This window comes from Myodes glareolus, chromosome 18 (genome assembly GCF_982192425.1).
Source record: "Myodes glareolus chromosome 18, mMyoGla1.1, whole genome shotgun sequence".
In the NCBI taxonomy this organism is placed as follows: Eukaryota; Metazoa; Chordata; class Mammalia; order Rodentia; family Cricetidae; genus Myodes; species Myodes glareolus.
In genome coordinates, this window is record NC_142043.1 from 41,672,135 (window position 1) to 41,691,927 (window position 19,793).

The 19,793-nt window shown below is 44.3% G+C and overlaps 1 protein-coding gene across 6 annotated transcripts in view; it reads right to left on the bottom strand.

Moving 5' to 3' along the window:
- Nucleotides 1-13,193: 13,193 nt before the first annotated feature.
- Fhl2 (four and a half LIM domains 2) overlaps nucleotides 13,194-19,793 on the bottom strand; it is a 73,500-nt gene continuing 66,900 nt past the window's right edge. For all 6 annotated transcript variants that reach the window (XM_085679625.2, XM_048430190.3, XM_048430191.3 and 3 more), the window contains 2 exons: nucleotides 18,057-18,243; nucleotides 13,194-13,767 (listed from right to left, as the gene is read on the bottom strand). In XM_085679625.2, coding sequence (XP_085535751.1) covers nucleotides 13,616-13,767; nucleotides 18,057-18,243 — 339 coding nt within the window. In that variant the 3' untranslated portion in view covers nucleotides 13,194-13,615. The remainder of the gene's footprint in view (nucleotides 13,768-18,056; nucleotides 18,244-19,793) is intronic.

Here is a 19,793-nt window from a genome sequence, read left to right on the forward strand (position 1 = left end):
TCTTGAGCAGAACTGTCATTTGCAAAACAAATAAAATGGAAAAATATTCATTTAAGTTGATGTGACTGAAGAAACTGCTTCAGGAAGTATCATTGTGTGTAGCATAATCTTTTCTATATTGCATTCATTGTGCTCAAACAGCCCAGCCTGATCACCTGTTGTGATCAAGAGGGCAGTTAATGATGCCATGTTTGAGACATCTTGATTGACATGAAGATGCACATTCCCAAGTATTCCTGAACAATGAGTAAATGGGACAAAGCAGAAATTTGATTGACCTGACTTAGGGCAAATGACCTGAAGTCACCAGCGAACACCCCCACCCCGGGGAGGGTGAGCACTTTTCAGAGGTGGCCTCACCACAGCCCTCTGGCTTATACCTCTTCAGGGTCAGGAGCACAGCCCTGAGCTTAAATGACTGATTCCTTAGCCAGGATCTTAATGTTACTGCATTTGAAGACTGAAGTTATAATCAAGGAACTTGGAAAATATTCTGGTAATTTGCCATTTTGAACAACAACAGCAAAAAATAACTGCAAAGACAAAACTCTCCCTTGCTTTTGGTTGATTTTTACTAGTGTGTTTTATGAACTGAAATATCTTTAATCTTTTTAGTTGCTTAATAACTTAGTTAATTTCCTTATTGTGAAATAAAACATAAAAATGTGAGTTCCTATATATTTTTAAATGCCTGATAATGTGTATCTTAGGGTTGAGTGAGGTGTGTCAGTTCCTGATTCCATGGAGAAGGTAGACCAGTGAACATGGAATGACGAGGTGTAAACCAATAATTTATTCAGTAATCTATATATAGATACAAGGAAACTTTATGCTTTGGGTTATGGCTAAGTTACTTTTCTATAGCTGTCATAAAATACCATTCCCAGGGAGCCAGTGACCTCCACCGGAGCAACCTCTACCGGAGCAGGTATGAGGGAGCGGCCTCCAAGGGAGCAGTCCTGAGCCAGCAACCTCTGTGGGACCTGGCTGAGCCAGCAACTTCCACAGGAGCAGGCCAGAGACTTCTACAGGGGCAGGCCCAAGTTAGCAACCTCTGCAGGAGCAGGCCCCGAGCCAGTGGCCTCATCAGGACCAGGCTCAGGCAAATGACCTCTGTGGGAGCAAGTCTGAGCCAGTGACTCCACAAGAGCAGGCCCAAGCCAGTGACCTTAGCCAGAACAGACCAGAGCAAGCGACCTCCACTGGAGCAGGCCCAAGCCAACCACCTCCATGGCACCAGGCCTGAGCCAATGACCTCTGCAGAAGAGGCCCAAGCCAGCAACTTCCATGGGAGCAGGTGTGAATGACCTCCAAGATTGCAGCAACCTTCAGGAATGCCAAGTGATGCCCAGGATGACTGGCTTTGTGGCCCCAACTCTACCACAAGGAGCAACCATCTCAGCCTTGGATCCACTGGCACCTGGAAGAGTGATCACCAGAGACACGGTCCCAGCTACTCCAATCAGAGGAAAAGATGGGTAGAGAAAGTAAGAGCACACTTAACACCACAAAGAACACCAACAAAAACTAGTGGCTCTAAAACAACAAGACTTGAACACCCAGTACAGATGAAACAGAAGAAAATGACCTAAAGAATAACTTTAGGAGAATTTTTGAGGCCCTTAAAGAGGAAATAAAAAATTCTCTCAAAGAAAAAATGGAAGAAGTCAAGAAATTCTTTAAAACCACGGAAATCTTACAGTACACCAAATAGACTGGACCAAAAAAAACCAAAAGAACCACCCTTGCCACATAATAATCAAAACATTAAACATACAGAATAAAGAAAGACTATTAAGAGCTGCAAAGGAAAAAGGCCAAGTGACGTATAATGACAGACCTATCAGAATTATACCTGACTTCTCAATTCAAATAATGATAGCCAGAAAGTCCTGTTCAAGCATTATGTGGGCATTAAGAGACCACAGATGCCAGCCCAGACTACTATACCCAGAAAAACTTTCAATCACTGTAGATGGACAGAACAAGATATTCCATGACAGAATCAGATTTAACCAATATCTAGCCACAAACCCAGCCCTACACAAAGTATTAGAAGGCAAACTCCAACCCAAGGAAGTTTGCTACACTCACAAAAACACAGTAGACGATCTCACAGCAGCAAATCCCAAAGATGGGAAACACACACAGTAACATCACCAACAAGGAAACTAAAATAACAGAATCTAGCAATCAGTGGTCATTACTATTCCATAATATAAATGGACTCCACTCACCTATAAAAAAAGCATAGGCTAACAGATTGGATACAAAAACAGAATCCATCCTTCTGCTGCTTATAAGAAACACACTTCAACTTCAAAGACAGACATTGCCTGGGATGTAAAGTGTTGGGAAAATGGACCTAAGAAACAAGCTGGTGTAGCTATCCTACTATCTAACAAACTAGACTTCAAACTAAAATCAATCAAAAGAGACATAGAAGGACATTTCATATTTGTCCCAGGTAAAAATCCATCAAGAGGAAATCTCAATACTGAATATCTATGCCCCAAATACAAGGACACCCTCATATGTTAAAAAAAAAATACTATTAAAGCTTAAATCACGCATTAGACCCCACACTAATAATGGAAGACGTTAACACCCCACACTCAGCACTGGACAGGTCTACCAAACAGAAACTTAACAAGAGAAATAAGGGAACTAACAGATATTGTGAATCAAATGTAAAAGAAAAAATTAAAGATGTTGTAAAATGTAATGAAAATGACCACACAACATAACCAAATTTATGGGACACAAATGAAAACTGTTAAGATGCTGCGGGAGTATCTTCCGCTGCTTCAGCCAATAGTTGCTGAAGCAGCAAGCCCACGGTGCTGTGGGAGCGCCTTCCAGCCTTCCACTCCGTCAGCCAATAGCCGCTGAAATACCAGCCCACTGGGGCGTGGTATATTTCTCTTTTAAAAAGAGCCACAGAGCTCGGTTCCAGCGCTTGGTCCCAGCTCCTGCTCCCAGCTCCTGCTCCAGCGACTAGGTTCCCTTCCTGACGGTTTATGGTGTATGTAAGTTTTACCCCCCAAAATAAATAACCCCTTAAAACATAACTGGTGTGGGATTGATTCACCGTTATTTGGCGCCCAGCGTTTGGTTTAAGAACCACCCCACCCCCTCCCACCCCCAGCTCGGCCTCTGGCTTGGCTACCTGCCACCAGCTCGGCTTGGCCAGCTCGGCTTGGCACAAGCCCTCCCTCAGCCATAACCTCCACGCCTCCCAGGATACACAGGTCCGGACAGTCTCTGCCGGCCTACTTTGCCCTGTTCTGCATGGATTTTTAAATTTTTCCTTGCAACGTGAGTCAAAGAGCTCACAGCGGAAGCTCCCTTTGAAGTTCCAGCAAACTGTTTGAAACCCCTGCCATCCGCCATGACTGATTGGGAGTGCTGCAAGCAGCTTGACCCTTAATCCCAGCACAGGGACACAGGGCCCAAAACACTAGGCCTCTTTAGCAACAGCGCAGTGGCTGTGTCACGACCCTCTGCATCAGGTTGAACAGAGCGGCAGGGCAGGAGAGCCCGGCCGGGGTAGGCCAGGCTGCCTTGTTTATTGGCCACTAGAAGCTCTTTGACCTTTTGTGATCTGTGAATTTAACCTCTGGATTTGAGTGTATATATTCTAGAGTTTACTTCCTGAATCAACGCCATTGCCACGTGGATTCAGGTGCGCCCCACCTCCTACTGGCAGGCAACGGTCATTACAGGTAAGATTTTTCTTTTCAGTTGAAAATACATACATTCATTCATACATACATACATACATACATACAAGTACAATTTCTTTTGATTGAAAATGTCAGAAAATATTACTATCCAAAAGTTCAATGGTTTTTTTAATTGCGCTATGGAGGATATTCTGAAGGATGTCTCTGATATTCCTCTTACTTTGTTATTCCTGGGATCTGTTGCTTTTCTGGTGTTTGGCTATTTTATAAGAAAGATACAGTCCTTACAGACTGAATCTACAGTGCTGAGGGCAGAGATTAAAATCTTAAGAACAATTCAGACTGATACCAACCTCCTCAAAAAAGAGTTTGGAGATTTCAAGGAGGAAACTAGATCAGAGTTTGGAGTTTTCAAGCAGGAGACTAGATCAGAGTTTGGAGTTTTCAAGCAGGAGACTAGATCAGAGTTTGGAGTTCTCAAGGAGGAGACTAGATCTTTGTCTGATATGACTCGGTCGACTGACCAAAATATCAAGAAGGTACAGTCTGATATTGCTTCTTTAGAAGGGAGCTTCACTGCTCTGGAGGAGGGGACAACCAAAATGACTCGTAACCTCCAGTCCATGACTGTAAGTGCTGAAACATTAGCTGAGAGGATTATAATCATTGAATGTGAAAATCGGACTTTATCAAAAGGGTATGATAGATTAATTGACAGGATTTCCATACAAGAAGGCACAGTACATGCCATGAGGATTATGTCCAAGGAGGATATGATATCTCTAACTGACAAGCTCCACGCCTTAGAATTATCAATGAAGGCAATTGTGTCCAAGGAGGAAATGGTGTCTCTGACGGACAAGCTCCATGCCTTAGAATTGTTAATGAAGGCTTTGGAGCATAATACTGGACAGGAGATTCAGGACTTACAGAAGGCAGTGGTGAGCAGATTTACTAAGATTGAGGAAATCATAGACTCTGATGAACAGGAGCAAAAGGTAGAAAGGCAACATTCACCTCAAAAAACTCTCAGTCTACATAGAGTTATACCTGCCTTTCCAGTAATAACATCAGAAAAGATAACCGGCTCCAAAAACCCTAAGGTCATTAAAGAACATACATGGGAGCCTATACGTATGAATGATCTGAAAGAATTTAAACAAGCAATTGTGAATTATGGACTACATTCATCCTTTGTTAGGGAGATGTTAAAATCCTGGGCTCTGAGCAGCAGGGCCACCTCTCAAGATTGGAACCAGCTCACATCAGCTGTCCTAGAGAACGGACCTTTATGGCATTTCAAATGCCTATTCAAACAAGAGGCCAGACTTTTACAACAACAAGAATCAGCAAAAGGAATTGAGTTTTCCCTAGATCAAATTCTAGGGGAAGGACTTTACTCTGATCCTCAGGAACAAGCTCTTTATGATGAAAACATTTTATCCATATGTGCTACAGCAGCTCTAAGGGCCTGGGACAGGGTTCAAGACTCAGGTCAGAGAGTAGAATCATATATCAGGGTCAAACAGGGTCAGAGAGAACACTTTAGTGACTTTTTACAACTAACTAAGGCTGTACAAATAGGGATACCTGATCCAGAAGCAAGAAATATAGTAATTGAGTCTTTGGCTTATGAGAATGCCAATGTAGAATGCAAAAGGATCCTGGGGCCTTTAAAGCTCAGATCAGCGCCTTTGGATGAATGGGTTTTACATACAATGAATGTTGATACATTTGATTATGGCAATGAAACATGGGTGCAAGAAACAATTTCCAAAGGTAAAAGGAGACATCAGATTACAAAATGCTTTCATTGTGGCAAAATGGGACACATGAAAAGGGACTGCAGACAATGGAATTCCAGGAATAATGCCTCTTCTAGGAATAACAGGAATAGGAGGACTCAGCCTTCAGGTTTATGTAGGAGATGTGGAAAGGGCAGGCATTGGACGAATGAGTGTAGGTCAACAAGAGATAAACAGGGCAACCCGTTACCATCGGGAAACTCAATAGGGGGCCTCTCGAAGGCCCCCATGGCAAATGTGGTCCAGTCATTTCCGATCATTGCAGAGAACATGCCTCTTCAGGGAAATTAGAATGCCCCATGCCTGCTGTTAAAAGCAATAACGGCCTGAAGGATGAGTTAAATGTGGTGAATGAATCAAGAAATCTAAGAGGACAAAGTAAACGAATATTCTGGCAGACTTCTATAAATGAACAAAGGCCACAGCTAAGAGTGTGTGTAAATGGCAAACTTATTACTGGCTTACTGGACACAGGTGCAGATGTAAGTATCATTACACCAGAGTCTTGGCATCCACATTGGCCTCTTCAGGAGGTAGATATTCAGTTCTTAGGAATTGGAACCCTATCTCGAGTAAGACAAAGCACGAGATGGGTCAATTGTATAGGTCCAGACGGACAAATAGGAAAACTAAGGCCATATGTAGCAAATATTGCAGTGAATTTATGGGGCCGTGACCTATTGCAGCAATGGAATACCCAAATTAACATTCCTGCTGCTTCCAGAGCCCATATTTCTGAGGACAATATTACAAGATATTACAGATGGCGGAAACCAGCCATTAGAGCTATACAAGAACACAACACAATTGATGGCTCTTCAGAGGTACCAACAGCCATGCCTCTACAATGGTTGACTGAGAAACCAATATGGACTAAACAGTGGCCTTTAGCTGAGGAAAAGTTACAGGTTTTAGAACAGCTGGTACAAGAGCAATTAGATGCTGGACATATAGAAGAATCTACCAGCCCTTGGAACTCTCCTGTATTTGTTGTTAAGAAAAAATGAAGCTCTGGAATATACTAAATCATATTTCTGAATTTATAGAGCTGGTTTTGGAGTTGGACTCTTGGCTCGGTCCCTCTCTAATTCCAAGCCTGTTATTAGGAGAAAAACCCAGAGTTTCTGGAGTTTCTGTCTTATGTCAAGAGCCATGATATGAGACAGAAAGAAATATGAGTTTAGAAAACATCTTTGCTTTTCTTCATATCTATCATACTTCTCATTGAATATGTCTATCATACCTTTCATTTATTATGTTTGTATATGTCTATATAATTAATATTGAAGTTTTCCACAATGAACAATGAGTTCTTTCTGCACTGACATTTGAAGTTTTCAGGAAGAAGATGGGACCCCCATAACAACAACTCCACTCGGTTGATATGACGTCATGATACTGATAGTGCTACTACAAGTCCTGTTTCGGGTATCAGCTGTACAGATGATTCCAACTTGGTTAGCTGAAATGGTGCACATCTTGTACAACATTCTAGCCAGACCTCCACAAAATACTCAGAGACTGTTTGCAATTTTAAAAGACATTGATCTTGAAATTTAACCATCATTTTAGTTTCACAGGATCCTCCAGTAAGAACCATACCCCCATGACAGCTGGAAGTAATTCTAGAGGACGATGTCCCCTCTCTCAGCAAAGTTTGTCCTAAGGTTTAGGAACAATATTTAGGGATTTATTATAATTAGTATACAGTTGAGAGTTGGGAAAGGAATTTTATAAGCTCAGGGATCTTTTGAAAAAAAAAGGGGGGGATAATTGGATAGATAATAATGGTATTTGTGAGTTATTGTTTATAGATAATTACATCGGCATATATTGAATTTTGTATGTAAGCATGCTTCTACTTGTTTAAAACATTTTTTATGTATTGATAAATATTGTATTGATATATGTATACCATATTGCAGTGTACATTTCTACCTCTGATTCAGATACTCATATATTGTTTATGTATTGATATTTATTATTTACATTTGGAGGTCATTGTCCTCATTTATTGCACAGTTGTTTATTCTCCTAGTCTTTAAGTTAGATACATGTTAAGAATTGTAGATCGATAGTCATCTATGTCTGTCATATTTATGATTAGACTAATCAGGTTCTTTAGATACATAGAGATTATATATAAATAGTCTTCAACCTCTTCGAAGAGCTGTAGAAAATGGCATTTAATTTAATCTTAGAGTTCTGTGTAGTGAGACACAATCACTCCTGGCAACACCGACCTATTCTTGAGAGATTGTTGAGCACCAAAGACACTCCACTTGGAGCTTGTCTTCTTGACAAAACTGGCCTCTGGGTAAGGAACTGCTCATACCTCAACTACTGACATATACACAGTATCCGGAAATGGTTAAACAGAACTGTCAAATCTTGCCAAGACATGGTAAGATGGTTTTGAAAAATCTCTTGCCTGTTAAAATCCGGAAATGGATAAAATCCGGAAATGGATAAACAGAACTGTTAAATCTTGCCAAGACAGGGTAAGATGGTTTTGAAAACTCTCTTGCCTGTTAAAAGTAATCTGTCAGTTATTCTAGGCCTAAGTCAAAGTTGGTTGCTTCAACGCTGCAAACAGGTCTTTGGTGATAGCCAGTTGTCTCTGTGATCTGTTGCATGTTTTGGAAGTTCTTTGATTGCACTTCCTAATTTCTCAGGTAACATTATTTCCCTTCTCGGATCTTCTGTGGGGTTGAAGACTAGATAAATGTAGCTACTTTCCTCTCATGACTTGGCCAAGTTATTTATTATACAAGACTTTAGCTAGTTAGAATAGGATATTTGTACTTATTGTATATAATTGTGTAGGTTTGTACTTACTGTACATAATTTCATAGTAGGCTTAGAACTTTCTTACTTAAACAAAAGGGGGAGGTGCTGCGGGAGTATCTTCCGCTGCTTCAGCCAATAGTCGCTGAAGCAGCGAGCCCACGGTGCTGTGGGAGCGCCTTCCAGCCTTCCACTCCGTCAGCCAATAGCCGCTGAAATACCAGCCCACTGGGGCGTGGTATATTTCTCTTTTAAAAAGAGCCACAGAGCTCGGCTCTGGCCTCTTGGTTCCGGCGCTTGGTCCCAGCTCCTGCTCCCAGCTCCTGCTCCAGCCACTAGGCTCCCTTCCTGATGGTTTATAGTGTATGTAAGTTTTACCCCCCAAAATAAATAACCCCTTAAAACATAACTGGTGTGGGATTGATTCGCCGTTATTAAGAGGAAAGTTCACAGCACTAAATGCCTACATAAAGAAGTTGGGGAAAACCCTACACTAGTGAGTTAACAGAACACCTTGAAACTCTAGAACAAAAAGAAGCAAGCTCACCCAGGAGGACTACATGACAGGAAATAATCAAATTGAGACCTGAAATCAACAAAATAGAAACGAAGGAAACAATACAAAGAATCAATGAGACAGAGTTGGTTCTTCGAGGGGGAAAAAGAAAGATAAACCTTTATCCAAACCAAAAGGCAGAGAGAATATCTAAATTAACAAAATGAGAAATGAAAAGGGGACATGACAACATAGAGGAAATCCAGAGAATCATTAAATCATACTTCAAACCTGTACTCCACAAAATTACAAGAGTTAAAGGAAATAGACAATTTTATTTATTTATTTATTCATTCATTATGTATACAATATTCTGTCTGTTTGTATGCCTGTAGGCCAGAAGAGGGCATCAGACCCCATTACAAATGGTTGTGAGCCACCATGTGGGTGCTGGGAATTGAACTGAGGACCTTTAGAAGAACAGGCAATGACTCTTAACCTCTGAGCCATCTCTCCAGCCCCGAAATAGACAATTTTTGGTTAAATATCACTTACCAAAATTAAATCAATACCAGGTAAGCAAATTAAATAGACGTATAACTGCTAAAGAAATAGAAACCGTCATCAAAAGTCTCCCAACCAAAAACAGCCCAGGACCAGATGATTTCAGCACAGAATTCTACAAGATTTTCAAAGAAGAACTAATACCAATACTCTGTAAATTGCTCCACACAATAGAAACAGAAGGAACATTGCCAAACTCATTATGAAGCTACAATTACCCTGATACCGAAGCCACACAAAGACATTACTAAGAAAGAGAATTACAGCCAGTCTCACTCATGAATATTATTACTAAAATTGCCCAATAAAATACTGGCAAACCTTTAAAGATGAGCTTGAACCAATCAATGCTCCTCAAATGGTCCCATAGTATTGAAGGAATGGAATATCACCAAACTCATCTTATGAAGCCAATATTACTCAGACATGGTCTCTCTCTCTCTCTCTCTCTCTCTCTCTCTCTCTCTCTCTCACACACACACACACACACACACACACACACGGAGAGAAAAGGGGAGAAGAATTATAGATCAGTTTCCCCTATGAACAGGAAAGGGTATGTGGTCTTGGAGGTGTATCACTGGGGTGGGCTCTGAGACTTCAAAAGACTCCTGCAATTCCCAGTATTCTTTCTCTCTACCTTTTGGTTGTAGATCAAGATGTGAACCCTCAGTTGTTTCTTCACTCCACCCTGATGGACCCTAACCCTCTGAAACTGTATGCCAGATTAAATGCTTTCCATTTTGGTTGTTTGTTTTGAGATTGTCTTTTAATTATATTTTCTCCTTTCCTTCCTCCAAACCCTCTTGTGTGCCACCTTCAATATACTCCTCACACTCTCCTTCATATTCATGACCTCTTTTTTTTAAATCAGTTTAAATATTTTCTAAGTTGTCTTGATCATGTTGTTTTATTACAACCATAGAAAAGTGACTTAAGACAATGGCAAAACCTCAACTCAGCTCTAAGTCCCAGATGATCCACAGTACTGTTAGTTTCCTGTTGGTGGTAATAGACATTATGACCCAAAGAAATTTACGGAGAACGGGTATTTTTGTTTATAGTTCCAGAAGAATGGGGTGCACCTGGCAGCAGGTGCAAGAGCCGAAAGATCAAATCTGTATCCACACACAGGAAGCAGAGAATGAACTTCCAATGGAGTGAGGCTATACAACCTCAAAGCCTGCCCCCAGTGACATGCTTCCTGCAGGAAAGCTCCACCACCTAAAGGTGGCATAAACTCCCACACATCACCACCAATGGGATGGGGGTGGGGTGGGGGAGAACCAAGTGTTCAAATGCTTGAGACTTTGAGGAACAGGTCTCATTTCAACCACCACACCCACTTCACATGCTACTAAACATCACCCAAATTAGGAAACTGACTTGAAAAGCCTTTGGGAAAGTCATAAGCACAGGTGGAGAGCCTGCTGCTTTGTTAAAGGCACATGGTATCAAACGGCCTTCTCAATATTTGTTTACACCCGTAGATTAGCGCGGCTCTCAGCCTTGCGGTGGACAATGATTAATGCAGCAGGGGATGAATGAGTGACTGTTGGATATTCAGCCCGAAATGGTCATCCATATCACTGCAAACACTGCAGAAAAGAGGGAAGAATGTAAGAACTGGAGGCAGGAAGGACGGATATAAAATGTTGCTCTCTGACAATAGCATGGCTGTTGTCCTCATGAAACAGTGGTTTTGGTTATCGGTACACGATGAGGCCCCTTAGAGTCCCACCATTTAGGGATGAGGTACTGATAAGGCCCCACCCGTTTCTGAGGAACTAATGTGATTAATGATTGCTTGGAAAAGGGAGTAATTTTTTTTCAGTGGTGTGGTCATTGGTAAACTGTTCACGCTTGAATAAATAACCTCACCCATGCAAAACTAGGTGGATTATAATGTGAAGGTAGGAGAAGACTTTTCGGGGTTCAGTGGGAGTGGGAAGGGGCTAGAGAAGGAAATTGTGAGTAAAAAATGACTCATATACTTTATATACATGTTTAATATTGTGAAAAATAAAATGAAAGGACATCCTGTACCCATTAAAAAAACACCTGACTTTACATGATTGGACAGAGGTGTTTCCTTTTGTACAGCTTGCCTCTGTATCATTCTCTTTTCTTATGAAAGAAGAGGGAGAAAAGTTGCCATGTTGCCATCCCAAAGAGAAACGTATCATGATCCCGTACACAGATTGGCTCACCATGTCCTAGTTCAGCCACCAGACAGAGAACTCTTTCACAGGCTACTGCCACAATCTGAGTTCTCTGTCTGTGTATTTATTGTTTTTCCTCTTTAATGAAAGCCTGAAAGTGAGTACGCGCACTCACTCGCACGCGCACGCGCACGCACACACACACACACACACCCTGAAGATCTCAGTGTCTCCGTGTGTCTCCCCTTGCTAAGGGGCTGGGCTGAGGATGTGAAAGAAACTAGGTGTTGTCTATGGCTTGAGCCACTTGTGTCTTCGCTTGATGGATGAGAAGGCAGCCAGCCAGTGGGGCTCAACCTTTCCAATGCTGTGACCCTTTAATACAGTTCCTCATGTTGCGGTGTGAAGCGTGATTAATAAGAACTCAGAGACAGAAATTGGGACTCAACCGGCAGGTCAGAAAAGCAAAACAGCCAGTCACTGCCTCTTACCTCAACCTCAGTCTGAAGTAGTGATGCTGCCTCCAGGAATCTCAGAATGAGACTGTGTGAGAGCTGTCTGTTTTATAATCCTCTCTAGTTCTGGGATTAATGGTGTGCACCACTACCATGTGGTTTCTATGGCAAGCTAGTGTGGCTACTGGGATTAAAGGTGTGTGTCCTTGCTGCCTGGTCTGTAAGGGTGACCAGTGTGGCTGTTTTACTTTTCTGATCCTCAGGCAAACTTTATTAAAATACAAATGAAAGGCCCCTACAGTGGTGACCCCCTAACCATAAAGTTATTTCATTGCTCCTTCATAACTGTAATTTTGCTGCTGTTTTGAGCTGTAATGTAAGTATCTGATATGCAGGATATCTGATATGTGACCCCTGTGAAAAGGTCATTCAACCACCTCCCAATGGGTCACCACCCCACAGGTTGAGAACTGCTGGCTTACCCAGATCTGTGCTGATGGGATGGAGCCGAGCTCTGCTACCAAAAGTGAGACTCAAAACCTGGGTTCCCGGTCATTAGCCCCCTAAGCCTTGTTGTCATCCATATTATAGAGCATAGATTCATGCATCAAATGTAGAATATTTGTGTTACAAGAGGAAAGCTTGGGAGGGAGAAAAGTTAGTGTCAGGAAATAAGGTGCTGCCAGAAAGCTTTCTTGAAACCAAGTGTGGTAGAATTTTTTAAAAATACTTTTTATGGTTTATTTAACTTTATTCTATGTGCATTGGTGTGAGGGTGTCAGATCCCCTGGAACTGGATCTTCAGACAGTTGTGAGCTGCCATGTGGGTGCTGGGAATTGAACTCAGGACCTCTGGAAGAGCAGTCAGTGCTCTTAACCACTGAGCCATCTCTCCAGCCCCGTGTGGTAGAATTTTAATGAATACTGCCCCAGTCCAACCAGCTGGGCCAATATTCACCAAATACCGACCCATCACGACCCACTGCAGGTAGTGGTCACTGGCCCTCTCAATAAAGTATTTCTGATATCACATACCAGATACCCTGCATATCAGATATTTACAATGCAATTCATAACAGCATCAAAATTACAGTTATGAAGCAGCGATGAAATAACTTTATGGTCGAGGGTCACTACAACATGAGGAACTGTATTGAAGGGGCACAGCATTAGGAAGGTTATTTAAAGGGAGACTCCAACATTCAATCATGATTTTACACACTGGGCTTGGCCAACGGTTTTATTCTGAATAACTTTATTCTAAGTCACATAAATCTTACTCTGGGTGTACACAAAAAGGAAGTTACAAAGCTGCACATCCCAGCTCTCCCTTGAGAACACATTCATAACAAATGTTAATTGCACTTAAAAATTAAATAGGCAGTGAAAGAGGGATGCTTTATAAAGACACGCTGGAGCACATTTTCATTTACTCTGCCTCGTGTCTCCAAAAAAATTCCAAGTCATCTTTCCATCCAGGGTTTACAGTCCCCGCTAGGACTGAAATGGTGCAGAGAGCTAAAGGATTTCAATTAACATGAAGCTGAGACAGTGAGAGAAAGCCTTGCGGTGGCTAGTGGGAAGCAGAACACAGCATTGCCTGGTTAAGAAAGAAAATATCCGAATCTCCGCATCACAGGCTGCGGCTTCCGCGCTGCCTTCAGATGTCCTTCCCACAGTCGGGGCAAAGGATGTCGTCTCTCTCCGTGAGGAAGCCGCGTCCCACCAGGGACAGGGAGCACTTCTTACAGTTAAAGCAGTCGTTGTGCCACTGACGTTCCTCGAAGGAGATGTACTTCGTGCCACCGAGCCCTGCGCATGAAAGAAAAGCACAGGGTGAGGCGTCTCCAGGGGACCAGTCTCCGCAGAGCTGAAAAAGACATTACAGTTTGATCTGCTTCAACCTTGTGCCTACTGCACATGCGACCTTCAGATGAGTGACGGAGAGCCAGGAATCACATATAATCATCAATTCTACAAAGCCTCAAGGAACTCAGGGTCATCAGAAGGATGGGAAAACAGGTTCCAACAAGGGTGTGAGAACATGCAATGAAGAAGTGCCTGCTTGGGCTAGGTGTGTTGCTCAGTTGTTGAGCTCTTGCCTCTGAGTGTGGGGTTCTGGCTTCCAACCCCGGCACTGTGAAAAGAAAAGTGCCCGCTGTTTCCTGGGTTAGTATCTATTGTCTCCTGAAATGAAACCTGCTCCCCACGAGGAAAGGGAACAGGTTCCTGTGCCTTTGCTGGGTGCTGTAGCAAAGGGAGTAGACGCGGGGAGGCAGGAGAGGAGAGGTGTGATCATCCCAGGAATGGCTAGGAAAGGGCCAGCCTGCAAAGGGGTGACCCTGGGACCAGCTCTAGATCAGAAGCGGGGTGAGAAAAGGGGCCCGGTTAGTCGGGGTACAGTACAATGAAGGAAAATGGGGTCGTAGGCCAGAGCTGACGCTGAAAGAGTCAAGGACTGAGCAAAACCACAGTTTTATCTTTTTACAGTGCTGGAGGCAGGCCGGGGGCCGGGCATGCTATGGAAACTATTGAGCACTGAGCTACAGCCCTGCTCCAGTATTAGTAAACAAGCAAACTAACTAGTTTCACTTCTATCCTATCTGGTGACTCATGTTTGACTAGTCCTCATGAGACGTTTAAGGTACACAGCGTGCTGATTATGGTATCAACAACAGGTGGTCTGTATGGCCACGGGCCGCTCTGCAACCGAGAAGAATGGACTACATGAACACAGTTGCCATGTGTTCTGCTGGGATTTAGATGATGAATTTCTGATATCAAGAGTCCAGTGTGATAAACCATACTGTGACAAAGTAGCCACACCCACACCCGTTCTCAGACTTACATAACTCTGACTCACCAGATTCCTACTGTAACCCTTCCACACCGGGAAAGTGTCAAGATTTTTCTCTTTGGCAAGTCATGCTAGGGCTTGGTTTTAGCAGTGGTCTCTAATGAAGTGTCTGTGTCCTTCCAAAGGCCACTTCTGCTCATGATAGAGGGATAAGCCAGCAAACCTCATCAGCCTAGAGTTTTTGTTTGTTTGTTTAAAAAGGAAAAAAAGCAAGTTCCTGGAGCTAAGGGTGTAACACAATGGCACAGTGCTTGCTTAGCATGTGTGATGCCCTGGGTTTGATCCTCAGACCACAAGGGAAAAAAAAAGTAAAATTGAGTATCTAGTTTACATACAAATTGCCTCATGTGTTTCTAAAAACTAATACCTGGCCCCTAGCCCTGGGCAGAACACGATCAAGGCTTTAGACTTGACACTGTAGCTTTTCTGCATGTCTGAGTTGCTTAGTCGCCCTTAACAAGACTGAATTAGCAAATACGGAACTAAGAAACACAGAGCATGGGCTGGAGAGATGGCTCAGTGGTTAAGACCATTGCCTGCTCTTCCCAAGGTCCTGAGTTCAATTCCCAGCAACCACATGGTGGCTCACAACCATCTGTAACGAGGCCTGGAGCCCTCTTCTGGCCTGCAGGCATACACACAGACAGAATATTGTAGACATAATAAATAATTTAAAAAAGAAAAAAAAAAAGAAACACAGAGTAGGTTTCTAAACTCCTCCATCTCAAAGATGTTCCCCCTCCGTGTGCTTCTCTTAGAATATGAAACACTTTAATATAATTTACAATCATTGGCATTAAAACTGTGGCCAGTCACATTGGGACGCTTGAATGAACCTTCTCTGATGTATTTATTTCCTTTGTTAAGGCACATTGTCTTTTTACACTCAGGGTCACTATTTAGAAATGCTGTCTCTCCAGTCAGAAAAAGGTGGGGAAAAACACCCCTGTCATTGCCATTGGATGTGTCTTCAACAATGTACTTATTTGAGAAGGGAGCTAGAACACAGAGACGGGGCTTCATTTGTCCAGTGTCAACCAGAAACACAGATGCCTGGGACCTCAAACCTACTGCCGCTCTGTGCACATCCGTGGGTCGCTGACAGCACCATGGGTATTGATTTGAGGTTGTAAATCAGTTCTAAAGACTAGACATGCTTGCAAACCTGTGTGGGTAATAGTGAACGGTTATGGATGAGAAGGAAGCACTGTTGCACATAAGGATCTGCAGTCTTCTCCGATTTATTCACAAAAGCAGTGTGACTGGTGTTGAAGAGGAAACACACTAAAGACCTATCTGAAGCTTCGTCCAAGCTCCGTGTGTAAGTCTCTGGAAATCTGGCTGAGTGTACATCCTTAGCTGCAATCTCACAGTCCTTCCGTATGTTTTTGAAAATTCATCGCTGCTTTTCAGAGAATTGATTCTGACGCTTTAAAGGAAGAACCATGTTCTTACTAGAGGTTTGCTTTTTTTACCAAAAACTATGACAACTGCCACAAACATCCGTGTCAAATATTAAAGGACTTCACATTTATGCTGTTTTCCCACAGATTAAAAAGTGTTGCAGATGTTTCCCTCAACAGAAGTTATGAAGACGACAGCAAACATGGACGTGCCACTGAAAAATGCCCCACTCTCCTCCCTACCTAATCTCGAGGAAATGAGAGCGTGTGAGCACTGGAGTCAGGTGTCTTGACAAAGGAAAACATGACGATTCTGTGTACTCTAACTTTACATGTAAATAAAGCGTGAGCTCTGGGTACTTTCCAGAGTCCTGCCAGCTGGAAAGGTCAGTAGGACCAATGCGACTTGGTTTTAGGCAAGGTGAACAGTGGTGTGCAAGTGTGCCTGTGTAAAGATGAACAGTGGTGTGCAAGCTTGTCTGTGTGTAAAGGTGAACAGTGGTGTGCAAGCGTGTCTGTGTAAAGGTGAACAGTGGTGTGCAAGCGTGTCTGTGTAAAGGTGAACAGTGGTGTGCAAGCGTGTCTGTGTAAAGGTGAACAGTGGTGTGCAAGCATGTCTGTGTAAAGGTGAACAGTGGTGTGCAAGCGTGTCTGTGTAAAGGTGAATGACCAGTGATGTGTAAGTGTGTCTGTGTAAAGGTAAACAGTGGTGTGCAAGCGTGTCTGTGTAAAGGTGAACAGTGGTGTGCGTGTCTGTGTAAAGGTGAACAGTGGTGTGCGTGTCTGTGTAAAGGTGAACAGTGGTGTACAAGTGTGTAAAGACCCTGCAAAGCTGCAGGGGAAAGTTCTTGCTGTTCCTTGACATATGTGTCTGCTGACTGTGGGCCCACAATGGTGGGATGGTTAGCTTTTTGCCAACTCAACAACCTAGAGTTTATCTGGGAAGAGGGAACCTCTTCCTGTAGGCAAGTAGGCTGTAAGGCATTTTCTTGATTCATGATGAGTGTGGGAGGAGGGCCCAGCCTAATGTGGGGAGTGTCACTCCTGGACAGGTGGGTCTGGGTTAGACAAGAAAGCAGGCTGAGCAAGCCATGGAGAGCAAGCCAGAAGGCAGCACCCCTCCCTGGCTCTGCTTGAGCTCCTGCCTCCAGGTTCCAGCCCTTAACTCCTCTTCATGCTCGCCTGTAAGAGGAAATCAACCCTTTCCTCCACAAGCTGCTTTTGATCATGGTGGTTATCAGAGCAAACGCAAGCAAGCTAGAGCAGATGGAGTGAATGAACGGGGCTGGAAAATCCACTTCAAGAAACATTCCTCCATTTGACAGAACTCTCGCGATTGATACATGGCGAATGTTTAGTCTTAAGTCATCTCGTCTCCACCTTCAATATCTTCAGCATGTCTGATACCTTAGACCAGATAACTGGCCGGCCAGTCAAGCACATTTTGAGCTCTCAGTTTGTCAAACAGCTTGGGCACTGTGCTATGACTCGTCTTTCTAGACGAGTCTTACTAAGACGGCCGTATGTGGACACTTCCACATACCAAGTCTGCTGTTGGGGCCTGAAATGAATCCTACATTTTTGCTCATGTGATTATAACAGCCCCATAGACCCAAGCAGAAACACTCAATGAGAGGCCAGTGGTTCTCCATGCCCAGGCAAGGGGAAGATAGTTCTCCATAGTCTAAAAGCCGTGTGCCAAGGACGGGCAGCAGGGAGGCAGAAAGGTAGACTGGGCGCAGAGCCTCTGGATGTTAAGAACACCCGTGCTAACACTCTAGGCCTCCGCGGTGTGGAGCCACTAGCCTATCCCCTGGCAGTGGCCTTCCCGGGATGCTTACCACTGATGGGGTTGGTGCACCCAGCACACTTCTTGGCGTACAAGTCGCAGAAGCAGGTCAGGCAGTAGGGAAACTCATCCCGGGCTGTGAAGCGCTGCCCAGACAGCTGCTTCTTGCAGGCAGTGCACACGAAGCACTCCTTGTGCCAGGGTTGCTCCCGGTAAGTGACACCTCCTGTGGTGATGGGCTGGAGGACACAAATGCAAGAGTCAGGGCCACCCCGGTTTCTGGTAGGCATCTGCCACCATTATTGCCAGTGGACGACGCGAGACAGCCCCGGCCCCCTGCAAATGTCCAGTTTGTTGAAGGGGTGAAGGAGCCTCAACCCTCAGGCACCTCGTGTTACCTTCCCTACCGCTGTCGCTCCTGGCTTTCTCCCTGGTGACGATGGGTCTCTAGGTGTCACTAGTGCAGGGGAACAGAAGGTATGGGTGCTATGGGGCATTGTCACCTTCCCAAACAGGAAGGTGGCACAGTGGTGTGGTCAGCATCAGAGCCAACACTGAGGATGCAGACGCCTACTTCTGAGCAGCCCCGTTGCTGAAGAGAGAGCCATGGCTAAAGACCTCAGCACCTCAGTTCTAGCTATGGCATTGCCCTGATGAAGAGGGAGAAAAATCTCTGTGGAATAGTCCTTCAAATACCAGCAAGCAAGGACCTCTCCAGCTCTATCCCCATGCCCAGCTTGTACAGTGACTAGAGGATCAGGAAGGAAGAGGTGTGTCTGCTGGTGTGGCCTGAAGGGACCAGCATCCTGGGAGCCTTTCCTCACCCTGTCTTCCAGACATAGAAGTTTTGTGAAGGAAGCTGCAAAGTGGCAGACAGCTCTCCACCCCTCAACTGCATCTAGTCACTTTTAAATATTGCTTTTTGCAGGGATTTAAACACTGGGTGAAGAGCGGAGTCAGAGATCAGGGGAGTCTAAGGAGGTCTCAGCTTGATTGGCAGTGGTGAAGGAAGGTGGGATGGGGACACTCCAGGCCATACCTCGGCGAGGCAGCATCCGGCAGTTTCTGGGGTTCTTGCGTGATGCTTGTGCAGCAAGATGCTATTTCCGTGCTACAGGGGACTCGACCAAAACCCAAGCATTGCCCAAGGATGAAGTCATTGCTGGATAATGACAAGGCTGGAAGGATCAGGACTCCCTTCGGCCCTGCCCTCTTGTCATTAAGAGACCATTGGCCAGTCACTCCCTCATGCCAGGGACAGAATGTGTGGAAAATATCCTGGCCCTCCGTGCTCTGAGGAGATACAGGAGGCGTGGATCTGTGAGGTGATATTTCCTCCGCCTGGAGGCTCTCCTCCGTGCCCTGGATCCCACGCCCACTGTCTCCTACGCCTCACACTACTCCACCTCTCCTCACCCCTTCTATTCGTCCCTCACCACCCCACCTCTCTTCATACCTTCCACCCCTCTCCCTCAGCTCTCCTCACAACCTCCACCCCATCATTTCACACCACATCAGCAGGTTCGGCTTCACTTCAGCATGGCTTCCTTGGGGATTTCTTCCCTAAGCACCCCCAGTCTCCACGCCCCAGCCTAGCTGGTTTCTCTTGTTGCCTACTCTGTGAACAATTTGTCCTGTCCCATGGGACATGTATCAAGACACCCACTGGCTGCACGGTCATCTCCACCTAGGTGAAAATCCAGCCTTTGAATGTGTCCTGTCTGGCCTCCGATTTCTGGCGCTCCATGGCTTCTTTCATTGCCTGAGGAGGGATGTGTCCGGCTTGAAA